The sequence below is a fragment of the Linepithema humile genome, chromosome 2 (assembly GCF_040581485.1).
Source record: "Linepithema humile isolate Giens D197 chromosome 2, Lhum_UNIL_v1.0, whole genome shotgun sequence".
Taxonomy (NCBI): Eukaryota; Metazoa; Arthropoda; class Insecta; order Hymenoptera; family Formicidae; genus Linepithema; species Linepithema humile.
Genome location: NC_090129.1, coordinates 16,100,441 through 16,127,212, shown reverse-complemented (window position 1 = coordinate 16,127,212; position 26,772 = coordinate 16,100,441). Strand labels below are relative to the sequence as shown.

The window sequence follows — 26,772 nt, the reverse complement described above, 5'->3', positions numbered from 1 at the left end:
ATAATCATTTAATTTTTGTTATATGTAGAAAGTGACATTATTATATTATTAATATACAAGATATAACAATAAAGTAACGAGACTGTACGCTTGTGCAGTAAACGACACAATACAAGTTGGAGTCATATTATCGATATTACATCGATCTTGATCCTTCTGTAATATAATCTCAAAGTTTCATGGTTGCCTGGTTTTTCGCACACGAATTTGAAGTGGATGTGTTCTTGTTGCGCATTGGAAAAAAGACAACGCGCCAGCACACAATGCGCTCACGGTCAAGCAGTATTTGGCTGCGAAAAAAATCACAGTGCTGGAGCATCCACCGTATTCGCCAGACTTTGTTCTGTGATTTTTTTTTATTTCTTAAAATCAAAATTTTGCTCAAGGGGACATTTTGAATTAATGCAGTAAAAAAAAAAAAAAAACGACGGCCCTACTGCAAGCGTTGACAAAAGATGACCTGCAGCACTGCTTCAATCAGTGGAAGACGCGAAGCGGCAGTGTGTAGATACACAAGAAGAATACATTGAAGGGGATAAGGTTTAAAATGTACATAATGTAAAATAAAGTACTATTACTGTATCAGTCTCGTCATTTTATTATCATATCTCGTATAATTATATCGAATAAGAATATAAGAATCGACGCGTCGCCATGCGTATGCATTTGGCTATCGACTGTAATCGATACTCGTGTCGAAGAGGTTAAATAATAAATGACGCTATATTACAAAATTTTGCACTTTTGTCATGAAGTCGTTCTTTAGTAAATCGGGTGCGCTGAATACGAATCTGACTTCAAAAACTGTCAAAAACGCGTTTCTTTGTGTTTAAACCCATATTTTCTCGGAAACCTGATGTGATGAACAGGTGAGATTTGAGGTCAGATTCAGCGCACCCAATTTACCAAAGAAAAACCTTTCGCGACAAAAATGTAAGAAATTGATTAAAATTTGTAACAGTGTTTTCAATGTGGTTACATCGGTATTATTTATGTTATAGTATGTTATAGTATGTTATAGTATGTTATAGTATCAAGTCTAGGAATTTGGAATCGCAGAATAAGCAAGAAAATTGATTCATTTCGACGGACTAGATCTCGCGAGACTATTTGCTCTATTATGGAAAGATCGGATGACGCTAATCACAATGGCATTAAGAATAATAATAATAACAATAATATCAACAATAACAATAATAATATCAGCAACAATAACATCAATGTTCATCAGCTAAATATAATGCACCGGTCTCCGTCTCTTTTCAAGTCATTTTTCATTCGTATGGGCTCCACTGGTACGCTTAATTCTACCAAGACTAACAAAAGATTTCAAGATATCGAGGAAAGGGTAAAGATTCCGGATAAAAAAAGTTTGTTCAGAAGTTGTAGCACTAGCCAATTAAACAACAATCCGACCTATGTGAAAGGTGATGATCCTTCGGAGGGTATAGATTTGCAGATAGCCGCGCGGAAAGACAAGATGGTATCTTGCGATGATCTGGCGACACATCGTAACGATGACTCAAATCTTAAAGAAAGCTTTAGGACACATACATGTGATTCTCGTGTCTCTATATATTCTTTGGGTGGACCTATAATGAGCTTCAGTACCTGTGATCTCGAGCAAACTCGGAATGAGTCATTGTTCATACGAAAGAATAACAGCTGTGATTTGAAAAAAGTAAAAAAATGTAATTTTTCTTATGCCTTCTTACGCTCGAAACTGTCGGTATTGCCGGAAGAACGTCACGGATTATCGGTCGTCAAAGACGAGAAACTATTCAAAACGGTTTCAGAAAAACATTTCCCGAGACAGATTGAAGACTCCTATATCGCTACCACGACCCTCGGACGGAAGAGAACAAAGATCGGTAATGTTACAAAAAGCCAAGGAAACGTCACACGTCCCGGCCAGATCTTTTGCACGGAATTTTACAGAAATTCCAACAGACATGAAGCTGACAGGTACAGCCTAAACGCTACCCACTTCGAGCGAATTGAAACGAGCCTTCAGCAAGAAGGCTGTAGTCTATTTGATAACAACTTGTTATTCCTCCGAGAGAACACTGAATTTTCTCAAGCCGATGATTCCGCGGCGCGCAATGAGATGGACCTCGCCGGTAAAATCGAGTCCGTGATATTGGAGAATTGTCACATAGACCTCGACATAATGACTTCTATTCGTAGCAACAGACGGAACTCCGTGTCGAGCTGTGAACACAGATTATCGTCTCACTACGTGAGCTCGAATGAGTCTGGGTACGACAGCGACGGGCCACGTGGACAGTCTACGGCGACTTTGGAGAACGAGATATTGACTCTGAAGTTTAGCTCGGACACCAATAGCATCATGGATTCAAAAACGGAGAAGCTTGCGAGATGCTTGACGCTTAGTGAGTGCCAGGATCCAGATGCCCCGGCGGCTTTGCATAACATAAAAATCAGACAAAATATCGACACCGACAAGAACAGACCGGATGCCATTTCTCGGATGAGCATTGAAGGAATCGATGATCTCAGATGGCACCAAAGTAGTTCTGGCAGGATGCTTCCCAGTATCCAAAAACCATCTTTCGACGAGGATGCTGTGTCGCGGCTAGAAGACACTCAGCTGCTAAATTGTGATGACAGACTCTTGGTAAACACAGTGAGAATACTGGACGTCTCACCTCATCGCATGAAACAAGATAAGAAGAGGTTTCTGAGTGATATTATTCAACCGTTAACGAGAGTACCGCGGTACTGTCTGATACAATTAAACAAGAAGAATCCCAAGGAATCTGGGGATCCGATTAGCACAGCAAAAATTGAGAGATTTGCGATACATCATTGTACAACTCGAAAGTGATGGCATCGCTCACAGGTGTGTTTAAAAAATTATTATCTAACTTTTTAATTCTAATATATTCTATTGGATGAGTTCAAAATTTTTGATTATTTTCATTGTAAAAAAATTGACTAAATAATTTTAATGCAGTCAATTTATTAATTTGTAACTTTTCAGCAACTATTTGTGTTGAAACACGAGGATTAGTATCTATTAAATTGTATAATATTGTCAACGACCGGTGCGTAGTTGATCTTCGAGAATAAAATTTTCTTGTTTAAATTTTGCGAACCATCCTTCGCAAGTTGGAATCGACATAGCGTTTTCTCCAAATACGTCGCAAATGTTTTTTATGGTATTTGAAATGCCTGTTCCTTTTCGAAATTCGTACATTATGATTACACGTAAATGAATTCTATCAATGCTTATTTTCAACTTCAATTGAAAACAACGGTAAATATGTATATTAGGTTACATTTCACTGATTTTTTCTCACCATTTAGATATTGCAGGAGAGGTTGTTTTGAATTCCCCGTAATTCAATGTAAATAAAAACTTTTTTTGTTTACATTTTTTAACAGATTAGTACGGTGTACACAAACTTCACTATTCGTAACATCAGTTTATACACCTAAAAAAGAGCATTAAAATTGTAAAACTTTAATTTGTTATATCTCCTTAACCAATGCCGTCCTCCACTTGATTTTTGTGAGGAATTACTCAAAACCTCTCTATAACACATCTAAATGGCGACAAAATCGGTGAGGTGTAATCTAATATGCATATTTACCAAAACAACGAAACTAATTAAAATCAAATCAATTTTTGTTTAACTTGAGAGCTGAGAGCGTAATTTTTCCAACATCAACAATATAAACATGTCAGCATATTTATTAGTGTTGCAATAAAACTGCATCAAGTATGACATTTACTACGAAATCCAAAAATTTTTGCGTTTACCCAATATATAACAAAAATACAGTCTGAACTGTACATAATATATTTTGAATTATAAATCCTATATAGTTCTAATTAATATTTTATTTTTAAGAATTTTACTAATGTTGCAATATGTAATTAATGTTACAAATAATATAATTCTTATATTGTTTCTAGTTGAATCATTGACAACAAAATGTGAATTTAATTAAAAATAAATTTACGATTAATTTAATTCTTAGTAGCAACCTTAGAGTAGTTCAGCTAACATAACATAAAATATTTAATGAAAAATATGGAGAATAAAGCATTACATGATTATGATTTCCTTATAAATCTCTTAATTTTAATAGATTATTTTTTTTTAAGTTATATAGAATCAACAATGGAGTAAAAACTTAATAAAATTAACAATACCTGCAAAATATTAACGCTAATACCAATAAATTTTGATTAAAAATTTTCATTGTTTGATCATAGAGACGGCAGATTAAGATTGGGCGATGAAATCGTCGAGATCGAGAGAAAGAAACTGAAATCGTTGGAAAGTATCGAAAAAGTTCAAAACTTTCTAAGATCTTTAACTGATAATACAATACGCTTAACGACGACTCATGAAGAAATGATATCACAAGTATATAGAAATTCGCTGGCAACCTTATCCGACGAGTATAAATATCTAAAAAACATGAAAAATCTCTCCAGCATGTCGTTGATCAACAGCAAAGCAAATCATGCTTCCTCATTTATCGAGAAGGAGAAAGAAAAGAAGGTAACCGACAATTATGATGACAACATGGAGTCGATTCAGCTGAAGAATAGGACCGACTTTCTATCTCTATCTTGTTTATCCAAAAATCAAAAAGACCATAAAAGCAGTCTGGAGCCCACAATGGAAATGGAGTATTATTTAACTAAACACGTGGTCAGATTTAAGAAGGGCTATGGCAAACTCAGTTTGGGCTTCAGCGTTGTAGGTGGCAGAGATAGCCCTAAGGGTGATATGGGAATTTTTGTGAGACGAGTCTTTCCTGGTAGGCAGGCCGATATTTCCAGATCATTGTTTCAAGGTAAACACTTTCGAACAATTTTAAAACCTGCTTTCACATGTATTAGCTGTACAAAATGACATCTTATAATTAATATATAATTCAATATATAATTCAATAATATTAACAATAATTTGTGAAAACGTACGTTGCGTTAAAAGAAATCTGGTACTACTGCACATTGTGTTAATTTGTCTACTTTATCTTTTTATGTTTTGATAAATTTTTTTAGATTATTGGCATGTAAACCATCTTAAAATCGTGTTTTTTTTGCAGTAGATACAAATTTCTTCGGGATAGAACGAACAAACGACACTGTAAAGAATTTTTTAGAATCATTGTTTTTAGTGTTATTTTTATTTTTATTTTTATAGAAGTGATATTGCAACCTCTCTTGAATGTTATTAAATATAAAAGAAAGGGGGTATCCATTCACAATTAAGATTGAAATTACTTTTGTTAGGTTTTTGTGGTAGAAACGGGGATGAAACAATATAATATGTCAAGCAAGCCAAAAATAGTACCATTTTTATGTGCTATAAGATGCTAAGAATAAAGGTTTAACTTCAATCCACCCGAAAATGAGGGTTTAGCTACCAGTCATAGACAATCTTGTCATTCTTAACAATCAATTTTATATCTAAAAAGTTAAGATGATCATCATCTCTTACTATGAAGATAGGAGACAATGTTGTTATTCTCAACAATCAAGTTTATATCTAAAAGGTTAAGATGATCATCTCCTATTTCCATAGTAAAAGATGATAATTATCTTAACTTTTTAGATGTAAAATTAATTGTTGAGAATGACAAGATCGTCTACGACGAGTAGCATAAACCCTCATTTTTAAGTGGATATTTAAACTTTTATTCTTAGTATCCTACAGCACATAAAAAAGGTATCATCTTCGGCTTGATTGACAAAACTATTATTATATTGTCTCTCCTCGTTTCTACCACAAAAATCTAACAAAAGTAATTTCAATCTTAATTGTGAATGAATGATACCCACTTTCTTTCATATTTAATAACATTCAAGAGAGATTGCAGTATCACTTCTATGAAAATAAAAATAAAAATAACACCAAAAACAATGATTCTAAAAAATTCTTCACAGTACTGTTTGTTTGTTCGGTCTCGGAAAAATTTGTATCCATTGCAAAAAAAAACACGATTTTAAGATGGTTTACGTGCCAATAATCTAAAAAAATTTATCAAAACACAAAAAGATAAAGTAGACAAATTAACACAATGTGAAGTAGTATACCAGATTTCTTGTAATGCAACGTACGTTGAAACAAACAAAAAAGCAGCTAAAAACTCGATTGCATGAACACCAAAATGATATTAAAAAAAGTAGTTTTCCATCGGTCATGTCATGTCATCGTTTAGAAAATGACCATGTTTTCAATTGGAAAGGTATAAAAATTCTAGACAAAAAACCATCATATCATAAAAGGCTAACACACACATTTGAAATATTATACATAAAAAGATAGAATCATGACCTTAACATACAAAGTGATACAAAATTCCTATTTTGTTCCTATATTCCAATTCTTGACTTTATTACGTCCTGATAGAAATTGAATTTTTTCGTTGGGCTCGGCGATCAACGTAAACGGGCCTGACCGCACGAGCCGAGCGGCACGTTTAGGACTTGCGACGGGTCAGCGACTGGAAGAGTCGTTTTTACTCCGTCGACAGGTCAACCGCTCATTGGTTCCTTTTTTGGGTCAAGGAATTGAATTCCTTTTACCCGGGACGGAACCTTTGTGCAATTTGAAAGGGAAGATGTGAGGGGGTGACGAACGAGGAAGGTGTGGTTAAATGAAAAAGAACAAAAGTTTAATTTACTAAAGACTTAACATTTTAATTTAATTGAATTTTTAATTTGGATACAAAAAAAACTTAACTCTTAATCGCATGTGTGCTTATAATTTTATTTGTGTATTCTTTACAAATGTGTGTGTGTTATTCCTCAGGGGAGAGGACTAGGTTTAGGAAGTCAAACCCTGTGAATACAGGGTGAGGAAGATGGGGAGGAGACTCGACGTATTCTATGGTGGTGGCTTCGGAGTTGACGGATATGTTGTCGAACTCCGGATCGTTATGTGGGAATTCCTCCAGTTGAGCCTCTACTGAAGGAGGATGGAAATGGACAGGCGAAGGGGGTCTGTACTCCAGGAGCTCTTCAAGGATCGGAGAGATAGACCTGGGAGTAGGAAGTGATGGAAGGTCAAACACGGGAAAGGGTTGAGGAGGTTGTTGAGGAGATTCCTGAGAAATCGATGGTAATACAGGAAGTGGGTCGGTTTGCGTGTGTGTGGTTGTACGAGAGTTATTGCATGACGAGTGTCGCCTAATTCTAACGGGTCTTATGGTGACCCTCGCCGCGTATCTAATATACGGAGGGAGAAATATGGCTAGGCAGAGAGCGAATGCCGAGAGGTCCGAACGGTTCCGACGATTGTTGGGTCACGGCGAATGTTCAGTTCTCACTGATAAATAACACAAAAGATTTTAAACGAAATAGGGACGGAGCACATAATAGGAATAAAGAGAATACTAATGAGAGGAAAATTAAAAACAAATGAACTAACTTACTCGTTGCAGGGTAATTTCGGATCAGGTTGAATAGGTTCGGTGGTTCTAAGCGGGCGCCCCGTTGAGGGATGGTGTTGTATAGGCGTCGGATCCTTTTTGTAAACGTGTGGACATTCTGCTGCGGGATGGTGTCGTCAGGGTGATGGACCCTTTACTCGAGATGCACCACTTGGTCGCGACAAAGTATCGACTAGTTTTACTTTTTTAATTCGCGGTTCGAACTACTCGAAAAACTGTGAAGAACTGTGCAAAAACTGCTTGAAGAACTGAGTGAATAATTCTGTATAATTGAGTCTGGAGCCACCAAAACACGGGTTTTTATACCCTTTCCTTGGGGTGGATCCATTTGGAAAATCTTAGGTTTTTGAAGCGGGGATCGAATAGGAATTAGTCTTGTGAGAAGATTTTTAATGTGGTGGAGGGTGGCGTCATTTTTAGCTAATAAAATTAGGTTTAGGTAATTAGGTTACTTGGAATGAGGGTAGGAAGAAAGGGGCCCTAACGAATAAGGAATAGCGTCATTTCGGGTCCATATGCGATGGGGATTTTTGAGGTGGCGTAACTCGGTTGGTGTTAATTAGTATAGGTGGGGTGCATCTCAGTGTCTTAAGATCTGGGTGGGCGTAGTCTTTAGACCGTACGACGGAATAAAGGGTGGTCTATAGAGGTGCTTGCCCCGATTCCCTTTCGGCTTTCGGATTGGAGGGTTGAGAATCGGTATATGAGTTTGCGAGACCTTGGGTCACTGATTTAATTTTGACAGTTTACGACTGTCACGTGGCCCTGGGGTCGCGTGGAGAGTGCGACTAATGCATCTCGGTTTCCCAGACCTACTGAACACGTGCACCGTATCAGGTGTCGTGCTTTCTAGGCGTGCGACTGTGGTCGTTGCTCGATCGTCACTCAGTAAAACCCTATCTACTAGCTAGTGTTCCCGTAGGCGGAATCCAAGTATATGGCTAGCTGGTGCCAGTTTTTCTTTTTATTTCTTACTTTAAACATCTGGAGTCGACTAAATACTCCGGTTACCGCAAGTTTTGACTTTTTTATTATAATTTTTTTGGCGATGATAGGCACGCTGAGCGACCAAGGTATTTTCGAATATCTATCCCCCTTGCTATTTTTCTCTGTGAGAAAGTTCGAGCTTCTGGTGTCCCGTGAGAAAAACAGCTCTGGCGTTATAATATTTTTTAAGAGTTTTTTGATGGTCCCGTGTTTACTAGGTCTGGTATTTAATGAAAAGAAAAGAATCGTGAAGTCTGATCAGAACGTAACAACTTATTACCTTTTTTATAATTCCTTTTTTATAATCCCCTGCTTCCTTTCCCTTCCTTTTTATTTCCTTTCTCCCTTCTCTTTCCCTTATCATTATAATGTTAACAAGGAGTTCTTCAGTAGCTCACTGTCTGTTGAATAGACTAAAACTAACTCTTACATTAACATCTTATATAATAGTGTTAAAGGTATGTTCAATTTCCAATATCATTATTAATTAGGCCTAGACACATTTTAAAATAGTGACTTGTATTTACATGTACTTCTATAATAGTTATTGATCTCAATTATAACATATAATTTGGATAACAGTCTTGTAATCTCACACAATAACATATAATTTGGACAACTGTCTCATGAAATGTCATACTGAAGATGATCAAACACAAGACGTTTATTTTATTTGCGAAAATTTAAGAAGATTATAATTTACGTATCGACATTCCGGCGTTGGCTCAAAATCTTCATTTCACAAATTATTGTTAATGTACATACGAACTTTGAAATATATTTTAACAATAATATTAAATATATTTATTTTTTATTATTCTACGCATTAGAAAATAATAATAAATATTTTTGTAATGAATGTCATTTAATGATATTTTCATAGATGAAAAGTACGGAGTTGTTTTCCCGGCTCCTGAACCCGGTCGGAAACATTACATCACTGGTATACATATATTTCATTAAAAAAAAAAACACCACGTGATTATAAAACTTTTCGGATGTAAGGCTGATGGCAGAAATCGAGACGTAAGAACTTATGTATGTCGTAGTCGTTTCCACACGTATCCACACAATAACCTTTCACGACTTACGTTTATCTCTGCCTTACCATACGTCCACGACAGACGTCTACGACAGACATAAGTGCTTACTTCTCGTTCTCTGCCATCGGCCTAACTAATATTCCGTAATGGATTCCACGACGCGACATAAAACTTTAGCGAGCTCAGTTGAGACTGTTCCGACTGCTTAGCGCCATTGCTTCGCGAAAGATCTAATGCGCGCGATTCACGCCGCGAGTAGCGAGGGCGCAGTAGCAGTGTAACAAATGAATGCGGCGAACAGTTGATCAACCGTTTAGTGAGTGATGACGAAACTGTTGCAGAGCGCTGCGATTTATGTAAATATAACAAGAAGTTTTGTAGATCCAACAAGAAAACACTTATTCAAATCCTTATAGTAAAGTTAACCAAACGGTGTTGATATAAGGTGTAAATTTTGTGACGATAACCAGAAATTCTGTTTCGTTTGATTAAAATACGGTCAACCAGAAGAATTTTGTTAATATATGAAAACCATTTTTCTCAGTGTAGTACTACATTATATATAAAATTCAGCGAAATCGGTGATTTCGATGTCTGATGTTCCTCTTGTAAGAATAATTCTCAATAATGTTCTACATTTTTCAATTTTTAAAAAATTTTTTATACAATTATTTATACAATTTTTTATACAATTATTTATTTGTTCAAATGCTGAATATATAAACAACAAAGATTTATTTTAATAAATTTGTATAAATAAATTGTACAAATAAAAAAAAAAAAATTACATATCATTAACAAATAAATTTAATTTTGAATAGAAATTTATATGTTATGTAGAAATAAATTTCTTAATTTTGTTTTTAATTTATTAAATAAGATGTGATCTCGCTATTTATCATGTTTCTTCCGATCTGGTTATATCTAGTATTGTTAAAAGATAGAATCTTATTTAAAAAAACATGTCTTTTTCAATAGAGGAGTTTATTTTAGCTGTTAATTTTATATTAGGTTTCACGTATTTTAAATTTAATAATAACATATACAAACAAACTTTTAGTAGCCCTATGGGCTCCTCTCTTTCTCCGATCATAGCAGACATCACTTTCAGCGAAGAAAAAGCATTAAATAGTTTAACTTTCAAACCACCTTCTACTTACGATACGTTGATAATATCATTCTGGCTACACCTAAGAACTCTACAGATCAATTATTAAAAAATGTTAATGTCATACATGAACAGATACAATTCACCATAGAAATAGGAGAAGATGGTGTTGAATATTTTAGCCGTCAAAATAATCGTAGAATTATTATCACAGATTGGTATCACAAACCAATATTTTCCAAGAGGTATCTCAATTTTTATTCTTAACATCCGAATTCCCAAAAAAGGCATTATAATTGTTTAGTTTAGTTGATAGAGCTCTTCTTCTTTTTTACCCGCGGTTCCATCAAGATAATTTTACAGAAATAGTTAAGATTCTAGTAATGAATGGTTATCCCCTTTCCTTCATTTTTCATAACATAAAAGAAAGATTCAAATTTCACTTTTACAATAAAAATAATAGCAACAACAAATATGAAAAAAGCAGTTTAAGCAAAAGATACTTTACACTTACCTTTTGTCAAATCTATCTCCAAAAAGTTCAATTTTGTTAATAAAAAATACAAGATGATCTTAGCCTTTTCTCGGACAAATAATCTTAAATCTTTCATTAAGACACACAAAGATATTCTTGACAAATTTTCTCATAACGGCGTAGTTTACAAAATTCCGTGTAGAGACTGTGACGCCACTTACATAGGGCAGACAAAGAGACAGTTAATGACTAGAATTCAAAAACATAAAAAAGACATTAATAAGAATGTATCTCCTTCAGTAGTTTCCTGCCACCAGTTGAAATACAATCATGAAATGGATTGGGATGGAGTCAAGATTATAGATGGTGAAAGATCTTACCAGAAAAGACTTACATCTGAAATGTTACACACCAAAAGACAATAAAATGGACTAAACAAGTAGAGTGACACTGATCTCCTTCCAGAGACTTACACTCCTATCCTTAAATTACTACCATCAATCTAATATGTTAATTTACATTCTTTACTCTTCCCCTTCACCTTCTTTCTTTTCCTTTATCTCTTTCCTCTCTCTACTTTTCTCCCCCCCCCCTTCTTCTTTTCTTTTCTTCCCAATTTCCAATTTCTAATACACATTTGCAGTCGTCTATAGCTCATATAACAGACAAGTTAAAAGTTACATATATTACTCTACACAAATTATTGGTAATTATAAGTTATCCGGGTTATTTGGTTTAGTTATACTAGAAAATAAAGGTCTTTTTAATCGTTTATAAAATAACACTAACACAAGAGGACGACTATTAACAATTGTTTATAACAAACTTAAATTCACATCAAATATCAGATATGTTTTAGCGAGATTGCGTCTATTAACGTTCACAATTTTTAATGATCTCAATTTTTATACTATAGACTTGAATAAAATCGATATACTAAAAATGGTCGATTAGTCGACCGAAATGTTTGCAACCATTTTAAATAAAAAAGATTTATGAAGCACCTAGATCCAATGTCGGCTTTTGATCCCCTTCTTATTATTTTTAATTTATTATTTAAAATAAATGTTGCATTATTGTGCTTTGGTTAAACAAACTATAAATTATTACAAATAATTACATCACAAAAATATTTTATTTTACACTATACTTTGTATTCTTAACAAAAAATTACATATCTAATAACTATCAGTTTATTAAGTTTGTACAAAAGTCTACCTTGTTTAATTTTTAAAATAATTTTAAAAAATTCTGAATTTGACATTTTAATGCACTTCGATATACGTCAGTATTTTGCATCGTCCATGTGCCTCAAATATTATTCCCTAGAAAGCAGATGAATAGCAGGATAAGGGCATACGCATTGCAAAGGCGACATATCAAATTCATGTTCAACGGCGAAGTAGCTTTACGCGTTCATGACGATGTCGGAATCTCATTAGACAGCTATTGAATCTTTAATCCGACAGCTAACGTCGTGTGTATGTTTAAACAGTCGCAGTGTATTCCACTATTTTACTCTCATTCTTTTTTCTTTTTCTTTTTTTTTATCATTTTTCTTTATCAAAAGACTGCGAAATACTATTTGCCATTAGCAGTGCGCCAGTACTAATTATTAACATGCAATATTTTTATTGTAACTTGTAAAAAGATTGAAAACTTAATTCTTTCAACAAAAGTTTACATAATGTAAAACAAATATAAAAAAAAACTTGAAAATATAAGTAAAAATTTAAATAGAAACCTATTTGTCTGCATTGAGATATTAAAATGTATACCGATCTCAGATTGAGATATAATACTTCGAGTGTACGAAAATTAAGTACACTAATCTCACAACGGAGAATTAGAATGTACGAATTAAATAGGAATTATTAAAGAAAATTATAAAGGAAAGAAAGAAGAGCGAGAAAAAGATATCAGGGCGCAAGTCGAGCTAAGCTGGGATTTGAACCTGGGTCTTTAATTTGCCGGGCGCGACTGTTCTTTCCACTAAACTACTCAGACCCACGCTTCTAACATTCTCTCGCCACTCAGGAAACAAACAATTTTGTAATGTTACATCCTGACTCGGCGAAGTCAGGAGAGAGTGGTAACAGCCGAGTATCACTGGTCAGATTTGAAGGGCCTGACCCAGTGACCTGAACGGTTCGTCTACGGGAGTCTGAAAAACGGGTCAACGATTGAAGGTCGCTCTTACTCCGTGTTTCAGCTTTGTCGTTCGGATGGTTTCCTTTTTGGTCTGAGATAGTAATCTCAATTACCAGAGAACCAGTGCAAGCCAGGAAAGGAACGGTAAAAGGGGAGGTCTATTAAAACAAATTTAAAGCAAGGTGATTTTTAAATTAACGATAACTATTTTTTTTAATTGAACCCAAAAGATTTTAATACAAAAAAAGATCATTATAAACACAAAAAAAAACATAAATCTTAGACCTTAAATTATAATACGAACATCAGATTTATTGACAGAAGTAAAACGGTTCTAATTGTAAGTAAAAATGAGGTGGTGATAGCATTATTACAATTATTTAAATGTTACTGATTGTGTGTGCGCGCGCGCGCGCGCGCGTGTGTGTGTGTGTGTGTTATTCTTTATGAGGTGTGTGTGTTATTCTTAAAGAGATTTACGTGGTTATGATATTCGGGAGAAAGCGATGAGAGAGAGGAAGGTGGGGGAGGAAAGGAGGACCTTATGAAAGAGTTACGGCGAGTGGGCCTCTCATGAAAATCTGGGGAAGAAGAGTTCATCGGGAAGTTAATTAATTATTTGATCAATGTAATCGGGGAAGGGTGGGTCTGGGATCCTCGGTTCAGGAGAAGACTCAAGTGAGGGGGGAGGAGGAGACCGTATGTCGTGAGGTCTATGGGTGGATGGTGCAATTACAGTGTGCCTTATTCTAAACCTTAAATAAGGCGACGTGAGCGACGTTAATCCTACGGTGTTTAAAATATTGCTTAAAATTAGAAATCGATTCGGGCGTGCATGGCGGGCAGGTCGAGGGGGTGAGGTAACATCAGAATTAACTAAAAGAAGAAAGGGGAAACTGCGTGCTTATCTTATGAACGCGAAAGGTAGTATTTTTAAACAAGCAAGAAAAAGGTAAAAATTTACTGATTTATGTTCTTTGCAGAAGGAATAAGAAGTAGAAGAGGTGGCCTCGTTCCTTGTTGTTGATAATGAATTGTTCGTAACTGGACACTCAACGACTATAAAACTGCTGTTACCCACGCATGGAAAATTCAAGTAATTGACACTGGGTAGCACTAAGCACCTGAGGACCTTAACGATTGATTTTGACAACTGACTGATCAAGACAACTGAGATTTTTCGAAATGCTGGACTGACTTAACTGCAGAAGACATCTGTGTGAAAAAAAATGTACTAATAGTGAAGTCATAGAGCTAACGTGGGTTTTTATAAGTGTTGCCCCTCTCTACGGAAAAGTCGATTGGTCCTTTTGGTCTAAGTGGGTCGTAAAAATGCTAACATTTAGGAAAATTTATGTTGAATGGTGGTTCAAGAGCCTGGTGGGGTGATTTTTGTCTTTATGCAGTAAAATTTGGTTGACAATTTTATGACTACCCGCCCGTTTTAAAATGTTTAGATAATATAGAGAGCGCACCCCAAGTAACCCAATCTGGCAACCTCTTGACTGGTGTCATCTGTTTTTGACTGAAAGCGTTCATACTTGCGTCGCGCAAGTTGCGCAAGAGAAAAAAGGAATATCTTTGTTTGGTTTTGAAACTCAGAGCAGCCGAAAATTTGAAGCTGTGGTGATTAAGCCTTTAGTTTATGATGTCAGTTTTGTCAATGCTTTAGAAAGGCCAATAGAAGGTTCAAATATCGCCTGTAAGTTATGTGGCAGTTTATGATTTTTTATCAGAGCCAGTGTGGAAGGGGCTAGTTCTGAAAACCCTTGTTTAGCGGTATCGGTATCATTTAAACAATTCAAAACTTATTAATTTCCGAATTTGCCAGATACGGTTTCGTTTTTAACGAAGTATAAACTAGCGAAAAAGAAAAGAATCTTGGAGTCCTATCAGGACATAACAGTAGCAAATAGACACTTTGAAACCCGTGTGATTTAAAAAACACTAGCCATTATTATATTAATTTGATAGATTATCATACGAGCCTTTTTCTTGTATGTTTTAAATCACGTGGGCTTTATAGCGTCTATCTTTTACAGAATTGTTTATTTCTTGACTGGCGAGAAAAATGTTAGAAGCGTAGGGTCTGACAAGCTAAGGTATTTTGATCAAAAATTGAAATTAAAATTTTTTTGATGCCATATTGTTAAGCACCTTTCAAAGTACAGTGGGTGTAGAAAGTATTCGTACATCAATCAATTTCGAACAAAACTTCGTAAAATTGTAATTTATTAACTTATTTTTTGTAAACAACGAATTTGTATATATTCTCGGAAATCTCTAGAATAGATACAGTGCAAAAAGAAATTAGTTATTTGTATAATTTGCGAAATAAACAAAAAAAAAGCAAAAATCAACAGAAATGATCAACAGAAGCAATAAGTATTCGTACAGTTCTTATTTCGAACTGTTTATAGGAGAGTTTATAACGTAAACACATCAAGGCAAGCGAAAGATACGAGTTCAAGTCCCGGCTTAGCCACTCGCGCCTTATTATTTTTTCTTTCGCTTTTCTTTCTTTTCTTTATAATTTTCTTTAATAATTTCCTATTTAATTCATGCATTCTAATTTTTTGTTATAAGATCAATGTGCTTAATTTTCGTACACTCGAAGTATCTCAATCTGAGATCGGTGTACATTTTAATGTTTCAATGTAGACGAATAAGTTTCTATATGAAAAATAAATTATTTTACACCAACAACCGCGACGGCTTGGTAGCCATTATTATATTAATTTGATAGAAAATTTTATTTTATTTTTATAAAAGATCCCAGGTAGAAATCTGCCTCGATTTGTCGAGATTAAGTACAAGGCCTAAGTAGAAAAATCCAGTTTAAAATATCCGTCTAAGTCCAGAATACACCCTAAAAATTTACCTTTATTTTATCGAGAAAAAATAGTCGGGAAAATCTACATGGATCCTAGATTGCAACTGACAGATTTTTCCCAAATTAGATATAAAACTATAGAGCCTGGATTGGATAATCTTGCTTTAAATACCCTAATAGGTCTAGAATATACGTATAATCTTGAAATTTACCTAATTTTCACCAAGAAAATTTACTTTATACTATAAAGCGAGTGACTGAGCGCCACACGGACAAATGACGTAGCGGTTCTCGTTTGTGTGATGCCCGCATGATGGGGGTCCTACCCCTTATGTTGCTCTATTACATGGAACTCGAATTGGCATCTCTGGTGTCAGTTTTCCTGAATTGTCTTGTACAAATTGTCTCCTTAATTAGTGGTCATAATTGTAGTTTTTAGACACTTGAGATAATGAGTGACATCGAAAATACATGGATGTCCTCACAATTGTTGAGGAAACGAAAATATTACGCGAGAAAAAAGTAAGAAAAAAGAATGTGTCTAATAATAAAAACCGATAGTGAGGTTAACAATGATGTGCAAGGCAGTAATATAATCATCGATAATTGTTATCACACTACCAGTAATGACTGTGCATACAAAGAAGCACATGGAAATTCTGTGTCCGAGGGTGATTTACACATGGTACAAAATAATGAAATTAGCGGTTATGAAAATGAAAGAGAAAATGAAGTCGAAACCGAGCTGGGATTCCAGGGAATATTTTAGAGAAAAATTTTAGATTCAAGCCTGAACCAGACATAATTATAGAAATAATTATGGTACAAACCAAGCAAATATCTAGGAAAATTATAGGTCCCAGCTAGATTCCAGATAATTTTTCTAAACAAATTCCAGGCGTAATCTTGGGCCGACCTGGATTCAGCAATAGGGCCTGTTCGATTTCGACGTCCCAAACTTTATGCAGAGTCTAGCTAGATTTACCTAGATCCCAGAAATATTTTTCAAAAAATATATAGGGCCTTGATTGTTTCCAGACAAAATTTTTACCTGGAATATTAAATACATCTTAAATAAATTTTGTATATAAATTATTATTTTTTGTTTGATTTGACATTAATTTTTGTATAAATTAATTAGTAAAAATTAATGTAAATATATAGTAAAAAATTTATAAAAATTAGTATTTTCTCAATATTATATTTTAAATAACAAATGATATCTTCTCAGGAGAAATGTTACAAAATTATTATTGAAAGATATTAAATTTTTACCAGTAGAAAAAACATTAAAAACTGCTAGTAATCGAGCACTATCCACGGGATGCTCCAATAATGAGAAGAACGTCGACGTTTTGCGTTCTAATGTTTCGAATTTCAACCGATCCTGTCGCTTTTTACAGCTGTATCACAGTTTTCTTCTTGTTCATCGTTTCTTATCGTATATTTGTATAATAGACTTGAATAATGGCAATCAATAGATTTCCTTAAACATAGAAACACAAATAACATCCTGTAAGAATATTCTCACAAGCTTTCAAGGTTATTTTTTGGCTAGTCATTTATTATTATCACTCATATTTCAGCTGGTTGAAGTTTGGAACGTTCCTGGAGCGATTTTAAAAAAATGATTTGTCGCTTTCTCCTTTTGCAGGGAGGCAGTTTTGAGACCTACAAACAAAGTACAAAAAAGACCGATCCGATATATGCGTCGAAAGACACCCTTATACTCAAAAAATCACCCCAGATTGCTTAAAAAATTTTTGCCAAGCTGAAAATAACTTGTCGCTCTTCTCCTTTTGCACAGAGAAAGTTCTGAGGCTCTCACATGACATATATAAAAAACTGATCCGATACATGCGTCGGAAGACATCCTTATACTCCAAAAATCTCCCTCAAAATTGTTTAAAAAATTCTCATTACGCTAAACATTTATTGCTCTTCTCTTTTTGCAGGGAAGAAGCTTTGAGACTCGCAAACTAAGTACATAAGAGACCGATTCGATACATGCGTCGGAAGACACCCTTATACTCAAAAAACCTCCTCCAAAATCACTTAAAAAATTCTCTTTGTGTCTTCTGACGCGTGTATTGGATCGGTCTCTTTCGTATGTCGTATGAGGACTTCGGAACTTCCTCTGTGCAGAAGGAGAAGAGCGACAAATCATTTTTAGCTTGGCGAGAATTGTTTAAGTAATTTTGAGGGTGGTTTTTCGGGTATAAGGGTGTCTTCCGACGCATGTATCGGATCTGTCTCTTTTGTACTTTGTTTGTCGATCTTAAAACTTCCTCTCTGCAAAAGGAAAAGAGCGATGAATCATTTCTTCAAAATCACTTCAGGAACGTTTCAAACTTCAACCAGCTTCACATCTCACAAATTTTTTACCATCGCTCATGCGCTATGAATAAGGTAGTGATTCTGATAACTTTAAGCAAAAATTGCTTTTTTTCATTTTTTATTATTATTAGGATAACAATAATGTATTAAAATTAATTTATATTAATCTGTATTAAAATTATTTTTATATAAAGATGCATTTCTTTCGACTTTCAGGCGATGAAATCTTAAGCTTAAATGGACAAATTTTGAAAGGACGCACACATTAAGAAGTCATTGAATTGTTTAAAACAGTGAGAGAAGGTACCATCGAGCTAGAAGTTACAAGAAGGTATAGGTAAAAAATTAACGGTTTATAAATATTTATCTATGAAGATATATCTAAAGATTATTTCACAAATATGGAAAGATTATGTCACATAACTAAAATGTAAAAAACAAGATAAGGGAAAAATGATAATGATTGTTGCAGATATCCTAAGAGTACCTCAAAAAGTGCGTCATACTAAAAAGTATTGATGAAAAACAGACTACTTACCGAAAGTGCTTTTTACACTTACAATTAGATCTAATCTGCTATTGTTCAAGACAAATTGCATTTTAAGATTCCAGTCTATCAGAAAGAATTTATAACTTTCGCGACGTTTTTCTTTTTTATAATTTATTTTGCCCTATATATTACAATTGTTTTTGGTAAATTAACAATTTTTATTATTAATAATATTTATGTAGTATTATTATAACTATTATTACAATGCCTTTAAAATAAGATGTTATACGAATAATGTTTTGTAGAATACATTATACGCAATTTTTTAATTATAGAAGACAATAAAGAATGTAAACTGCACCGACGGGTGCCACATCCAGTTTATTAGTAATTAAATATACGTGTAAATTAAATAATTCTCTTTTATTTCTATAGCAAATTCTAAAAATGTACAGTACATACATGATTTGCAACGCTCTCTGGCTCTCACTTAATATAGCAATGATTATTTTCACGTATCCATCAGCAAAAGATCTGTACACGACTTAGCTTTCGGTGCTCTGTAAAATAAAAAATAAAAGCTAAATTTAATTTAAGTAAACTTTAAATTAATTTATATTAAACAAAATATTTATTTATTTTCTTTATTTAAATTTAAATTTAAATGTTTACTTAAATTTAAATTTAAATTAAGAAACTTATTGTAATTTGCGATTTTTTATTTGTCTACAGAGATGCAAAGCAATCGACCCATTTTTAATATTGCGAAATAGCTGTATGGCTTCGCGATGCGTCAAGTCATGACAAATCTGACCATTCACAGTCAAAATTTCATCTCCTGCGCGCAAACGACCATCTTCGGCAGCCTGTCCACTAGGAAGTACCGATTTTATAAAAATACCTGTGACAAAAAAAAATATGATAAGAAAAAATAAAATAAATAAAGAAAAATATGAAACTTATTAAACAATATGCAACGTATTGTTACATCTCTACACTCTGTCCAGCAAGAGAATATACATTAGTCTGCGCATAGGAGAAGCAGAGCGGTCAAAGTGGGGAGAGCGTTGGCATTGACAAGCTGCACGAGCAGTACAGTCATGTGGAGTGGGGGGGCTTTCTAAGCGTCCCGTGAGGGGAGACCTGCGCGAAACGGACGAATTTTCATCCGAGACAAGTATATTTTCCTCACTGGACGGAGTATATGTGATTTTATGACAAATTATAATCCATATCAACGTAAGAAGACACATACAATACAAAATAAGATTAAGAAAAGATAGTAGGAAAAATTACCAATGCTTCCTTTTGGGCTGTCTTTTCCGCCAACTATGGTAAATCCTAAGGATTTTTTCCCCATTCCCTTTTCGAAAAGTACTGTGAATAATGTAGATATAGTACTTCTTGGTCTTCTGGGAAGAGTGCAAAACATGGAGACATTCTGCGTAAGCCCGATATCCATGTTTGTTGCATATTTCTCGGATGAAATCAACTTATTCGACTCGTCTTTTTTGTCTCGATAGTATCTGGTTTGATGTTTCTTGAAATACGATCCAGATGAACTCTCGACAATCCCATGATCATCCTCTATATTAACGTTTTCATAGTCTACACTACTTTCCGTCAATCTCTTTATCTGCTGATCAATGTCCGAACATCTTGTGACAACAATGTGAACGTCACCAGGTCCGCTGCCGTTACCCGCTAGGATCCTTTTAGCTTCTGCCATGCCCAGACCGCGCAGTCGCTTACCGTTGACTATCAAAATTTCGTCGCCAATTCTCAAGGTGCCCTGCTTGTCAGCCAGTCCATTTGGTACTACGTACGCCACCACATAACCTGGACTAGATTCCGCACTCCTTGCGATAAAAATTCCCAAACGCTGATCGGACATTTTCCTCGGCAATTTTACGATTATTGTTTCGGTGGTGTAGGCTGTATTCTTTACCGCTTCCAAATTAGAATTGCGCTGCGTCCATCTAAAATCTTGGTTTGTAAGTCGTCTGTCTCTCTCCATATCAATTGTCTTCTCCAAGGCAACTCGAGTTGCTTGACGATCTATCAACGTACCATTTGCCGGATGGCAAACGTTTGAATATTCCTCGATCTGGGAGTTTGTTCCGGAAATGTCTTTTGTTCTGTCGTGATACGTATCCAAACTGACAAACAGTTGCATGGCTTTATTAGAATTTATCATGGCGAACGAGATGGGTCTTCTAGGTGGAAGTTGAAGAGGTGACCCCAGATAGGAGTCGTTGTGATCACTGCTGTTCAGTAGCCCAGAAGCGCCGCTGCTGCACCTGTCGTCTAGTAAGGAACTGGTGGCAGAGTCGTTGTCTAGAATTCCAGAATCATTATTGTCCTGATCCTGATCCTCGTACAGCGGATTTGTCCGCAGTTCCTCGAGGCCCGACAGCGTGCCATAAGAGAAGCTGCGCAACTGCCGCCGGTCCTTGCAGCCCTTTCTGTAGATTTTTGCCACAAGTCGATTTTTCGAGCTCTTTAGATATCGATCCTGCATCGCGCGAAACTTTGCTGCCAAGCAGCTGGACGACGTGATACTGTCGAATCGATGTGTGTTTTGCTTCAAAATCGTCTCGTCGGTCGTGTGTTCAAGTACTTTCGTATCAATTACCGTCCGGTTGATGGGCTGATTAGCGCCGCATTTCTCCTTGATAAGATCGTGGCTGATATTTCTTTTCCAATCGTAAGGTATTGAGTTTTTCTGGATTGAATCCTGTTCATCTTTTGGCCATTCCAACTGCTTTTGAGGTGTTGAGGTGCAAAAACCTAGAAAAGAGAATCGTTCTTCCTGTTGCTTCTCGTATGGTGACCTGCTTTGCGACTTGGCACGTCTTTTTCTTCTTGCGCAATTCTTGCCCGCGTCTTCCGTTATGTCTTTCAAGTCGCATTCGCAAATCGATCGCCGAAACTCGTTTCTAATTAAACCACGATGCCGTAGCTCGCACATGGAACGGAACTGCGTTCTTTGTTCTGCTTCTTCATCGTTGTCATCACCGTTGTTCTCGTCAGAATCGAAATCACGGTTCTTGAAGAAGCTCAGTCTAGTGCTCTTCACGCGGTCTAGCAGAGAATTTCGCTTCTCGTATACCCGCCGCCGTTCTTCCTGTATCCTTTTCTTGTCTTTTTTATTGGAACCTCGTTCAGTAGTCACCTGAGACGTTTGCACGTTGTAACAATTCCTTTCAGATTCTGAACTCGAGGATTTTCTTCGGGCCCATCGTATCGACAACATATCTAAAAATTAAAAAAAAATATCGATACATGTGTAAACAAAAAAAGTAGTAGAATAAAAATAAAATAAAAATATATAATTACAAAATATTTATTTTTTGCGATAAAATAACTATTAATTAATAATATTTTATTTACTAATATTTCCCATACAGCACACAAAGATTGCATACACATTGCATCAATCTTTCATCGCAATGTTGTAATATTGCAAATTCACTGCAAAATGTTGTTGCATCATTGCTGTGGGATTGCAGCAACGTTAAAATGTCCGCTTTTAGGAAGATTGTAACGAAATATTACAGTAATATTGCAATGTAATGAATTTGCAATAATGCATTGTTATTGCAATCTTAGAATAATGTTGCATATATTTTTATTTATTCGGACATTTATCTGTCCAATTTTTGAACAATCAGTTCAATATCTGAATTCCCTGTGTTGAGGTCGTATCAGAAAAATTAAACTGATAAAAATACTATGTCTAGCAGAGAATTTCGCTTCTCGTATACCCGCCGCCGTAAATTACTATGTCTTTAATCTTACTAGCCACTCTTTGCAAGATTCATATAATTATCATGACTAAAACTTAAATACGAGATAGATTTTGCAACGCGCGTCACAGCGGTAAACGAACGAACTAGCGATTACCGAATATTGCTATTGCAATGTTATTGGAATGTTGCTGTCACATTCTCATGAAATATTACAATTACAGGTTGCAATAATGTCTCAACAATATTACATCGCAACTTGCAAGATTGTAACATTGCTGCAATGTAATTGCAATGTTCTGTGCTGTATGGGTTACTAATATTTCTATGAAAAATTGCATTTTATAACTTTACATATATTTTTTAAATTCTGTTTAAAATCTGTAAATAAACTTTTAAGGTTTTCCGTACAAGATTTTAGACAGATAATAGAATATAGTAAATTTATTTTTACATTTGCTTATCAGTTACGAATAAAATGTCAGCAAAATCCGAGTACAGTTTTTAAGTGAAAAGTGATACCCACTTTTTATTCCGTCTGTGACAATACTAACAGAACTAATTTAGTCACAAGTTCCATAACGTGTGACATCATATTAGTCTTAAGAGGATGCTGAAGTGACGGGCGAACTCCGACGCGAAAGCGCCATCATTTCGATGGTACTAAAAATGAAATGACAGTGGGTGTTTTCCAACTAGAACACGCTAAATTGTACTGTGTTACACCGTGTGAAACTTTTGTTGGAACGATAAAGTGTAAATCTAATTTCTGAAAATTTCAGTAGAGGGCATTATAGTTCTCCATTTTTATTACTAGGAGGGATTGACATTATTGTAATTATTGTAACAACAAATTAGAAGAGATTGACATTATTGTAATAACAAAAAATTATTGTAATTAATTTTTATAGTTAACCAAATTTAAAATGAGGATATATTTTGATTAAATTTTGTTTTAATTTTACTTTTATGTAAATTGCAGATGATGAATCGTAAGGTTATATTTACTTTTAAAACTGCTGAGATAAGTAGTGATAGTGATACTTCAATAAGCAGTAATGTTAGCAAAATGATCCAATGAAGCAATTGCGTTGTTACAATGTTTGCACGTGAATTCTGAAAAATATAATAAAATATGTAACAAATGTTTTATTGATAATAATAAGTAATAAAATTTGTATGGCATATTTTTTATTGTATTTTTTAATGTTTTATTTTATTATTAACTTCCAAAATATGATCCATTGAGATTAAATTTATAGAGATAGAGCTTCACAATTTTCAATCTTGTACTCTCGCTCTCTCGTATCGTTGTATTATTACATTTATAGATTATGATCAAAAGTATTACCATCATTTAAAATTATAAGATTTCTTAAAATGTTGGTAATACTGGGACATTTTACACGCTTGTACTTACAAGGGACCCAAGTGTCCCCCTCCGATTTTGACGAGCTTTAAATATGTTGTAAAGTAGCTCAAAATAAGAGACACGTATTTTTTTTATGTGCTTTCTCACACGTTTAGGGTTGAAACAACCCCTACAAGCTAAAACGGTTTTTTTGGTTTTGACTGAATATCGTCAAAACTGTAAGAGATATCAAAAAATGTTTCGAATAAAAGTTGCATGGTCTTTTATGAGCTTTATAACCGCGTAGCTCGATTTTTAAAAAATTTTATATTTTTTAATTTACCCTCACCCCTTCTTATTATTTTTACAAATTTCAAAATTTTTGTTATGACAAAAGTTGTAGCATTTTTTACGCTGAATACAACCATATATGATTTTATTATGTTTCGAAATCGCATCTTTCAGAAATGAGCTGTCATTGTCGCACTATATGCGTCGTGCTGCGATATATGCATATACAGGGTGAGGCAAAAGTATGGAAACCCCCGAATAAGTTTTGAGGAAGGCATTTTACGAAAAAATGTTAAATACAAAAGTTTTAGGAAATTTTTCTGGCTTTTCAATGGTGATCTTGGATTTGACCTTGACCGTGACCTTGAAGGTCATTTGAAGGTCAAAGTAATTTTTTTAAATGGAAACCCCTATTTTTTATTCCAAAATCTAATAGCTGGTGTCAAGAGCTTTTCAAAACACTATAATGAAGTTATTTTTCATTAAGTACTTTTCGAGTTATGAGGCTTGTAAATTACAGTATTTTGACATAAAATACAAAATATCTTGTAAAACATTCAATTTTGGGAATCTTACCTTAATACTTTTATGCATAAAATAATGAGACGAATCAATTGGTATAAAGAAAACACATTGGTTTTAAAAAAAAGTATGCAGTTGCATGTTGCAAACTACATATTTTTTCTTGAAAGCAACTATGTGTTTTCTTTATACCAATTGATTTGTCTCATTATTTTGTGCATAAAAGTATTAAGGTAAGATTACCAAAAATTGAATGTTTTACAAGATATTTTGTATTTTATGTCAAAATACTGTAATTTACAAGCCTCATAACTCGAAAAGTACTTAATGAAAAATAACTTCATTATAGTGTTTTGAAAAGCTCTTGACACCAGCTATTAGATTTTGGAATAAAAAATAGGGGTTTCCATTTAAAAAAATTACTTTGACCTTCAAATGACCTTCAAGGTCACGGTCAAGGTCAAATCCAAGATCACCATTGAAAAGCCAGAAAAATTTCCTAAAACTTTTGTATTTAACATTTTTTCGTAAAATGCCTTCCTCAAAACTTATTCGGGGGTTTCCATACTTTTGCCTCACCCTGTATATGCATAACGCATCGTTTGTGCCGCTTGTGTAATCGATGTTTGTCGCGCATGTGTAATTGATAAGATGAATAAAATTAGAAATAAAGATTAGCATGTTATGAAGTATTCGGAAAAATGTTCCGATCAAAGAACAAAGTTCACTAAAGTTGTTGCCAAGGCATCTCCTCTATATTACACTTTTATAGTTATACTAGAACAATACAAGCGCGCGCTGCGCCCGTGCACTTATTTAATAATTTAATAATTATGAAATCTTAATATTTTAATAAAATTTTTAAAATTTTAAATAACCGTCAAATAATCTTTGCTCTTAAACTATCAAACTGTCAGAATAATCGAGATAACCAATCAGCGTCGCGGATAAGCGTCAACAATATTTTTGATACATTCGAGTATCGATTTTTCATGCCTTTTTTAAGAGTGGATTATATCGAAAGAGAAATAAATAAATAAAAATCTTACAATTAAAATGCAATTTATTGTTTTTCAATGGTAATGCAAAAAAATCCAATTAATTTCAAGTTTTTCTATTAATCAATACTAGAAACATTTGTTTGTTTATTATTTTATTTCTTTTATAATAATATATGTCGAAACAATTACAACTTTACCTTCAACAATAACATACTACATATTTTGAATATAATACATACATTAACATATATTAAAATCAGATGAATTTATGGAACAAACGTATCACAAAGGTGATGTTCGTGAAAAAAGTGATTTATACAAAGTGACTTTTTGCACCATGCGCAAGTAATTATTGCAGGTGCGCCACAAATATCGCATGTTGGTTTTGACTGTTTATGGAAACAAAATTCCACTGGTGTTTCGAATTCTTTGGGCTTATTTATTACGTACCCGCTTTTATACCATGCGTATTTCAATAAATTTCTGAATCTTGGCAATGAAAATTGAGTCAATGACTGTAATTTTAAAATGGTGTTTCTTGCATGCAGATTGACTTCCAGACCTAAAAGTATTACAGTATCAGAAAAGTGTCTAATAAAATTCTTCCACAAACGAAAACCATATACATCCAATGGTTGTATTTTTCCTGTTGTTCCAGCTGGTATAGTCAACAAAATAATATCTTCTGTGGATTCTGGTTTAGATTCTTGAATAATATTTGGACAATGACCAAAGTTTAGTCCATGAATCTAGTAGTAAAACAGATTTTGGACCTACATTTGGAAAAAGTACGTCTTGCAACCAAATTTTAAAATGATGCGCTGTTAATTTTCCGGATTTCGAAGCCGTAATAAAAATATTAAGTGCCTTAAACATTGTTTCTTGCACTCTGGGACCAAATGTTCCACTAACTTCTTTCAGTACAATAAAAAGAGGCGATAATAATCTACCATCGGCTGAAACAGTAGGTTGTATAGTATAGCTATGCGTAGTT

At 34.3% G+C, this 26,772-nt stretch overlaps 1 protein-coding gene and 1 pseudogene across 1 annotated transcript; one reads left to right on the top strand and one right to left on the bottom strand.

Annotated features, from left to right (window-relative positions):
* Nucleotides 1-1,120: 1,120 nt before the first annotated feature.
* On the top strand, nt 1,121-19,281 carry LOC105669703 (uncharacterized; annotated as a pseudogene).
* Nucleotides 18,254-23,751, bottom strand: LOC105669696 (uncharacterized). Its single transcript, XM_067350838.1, has 2 exons — nt 20,161-23,751; nt 18,254-19,765 (listed from the first exon to the last, which is right to left on the bottom strand). Exons 1-2 carry the CDS (start codon nt 22,118-22,120, stop codon nt 19,563-19,565), a joined length of 2,163 nt encoding a protein of 720 aa, XP_067206939.1. The 5' UTR covers nt 22,121-23,751; the 3' UTR covers nt 18,254-19,562.
* Between the last annotated feature and the right edge of the window lie 3,021 nt (nt 23,752-26,772).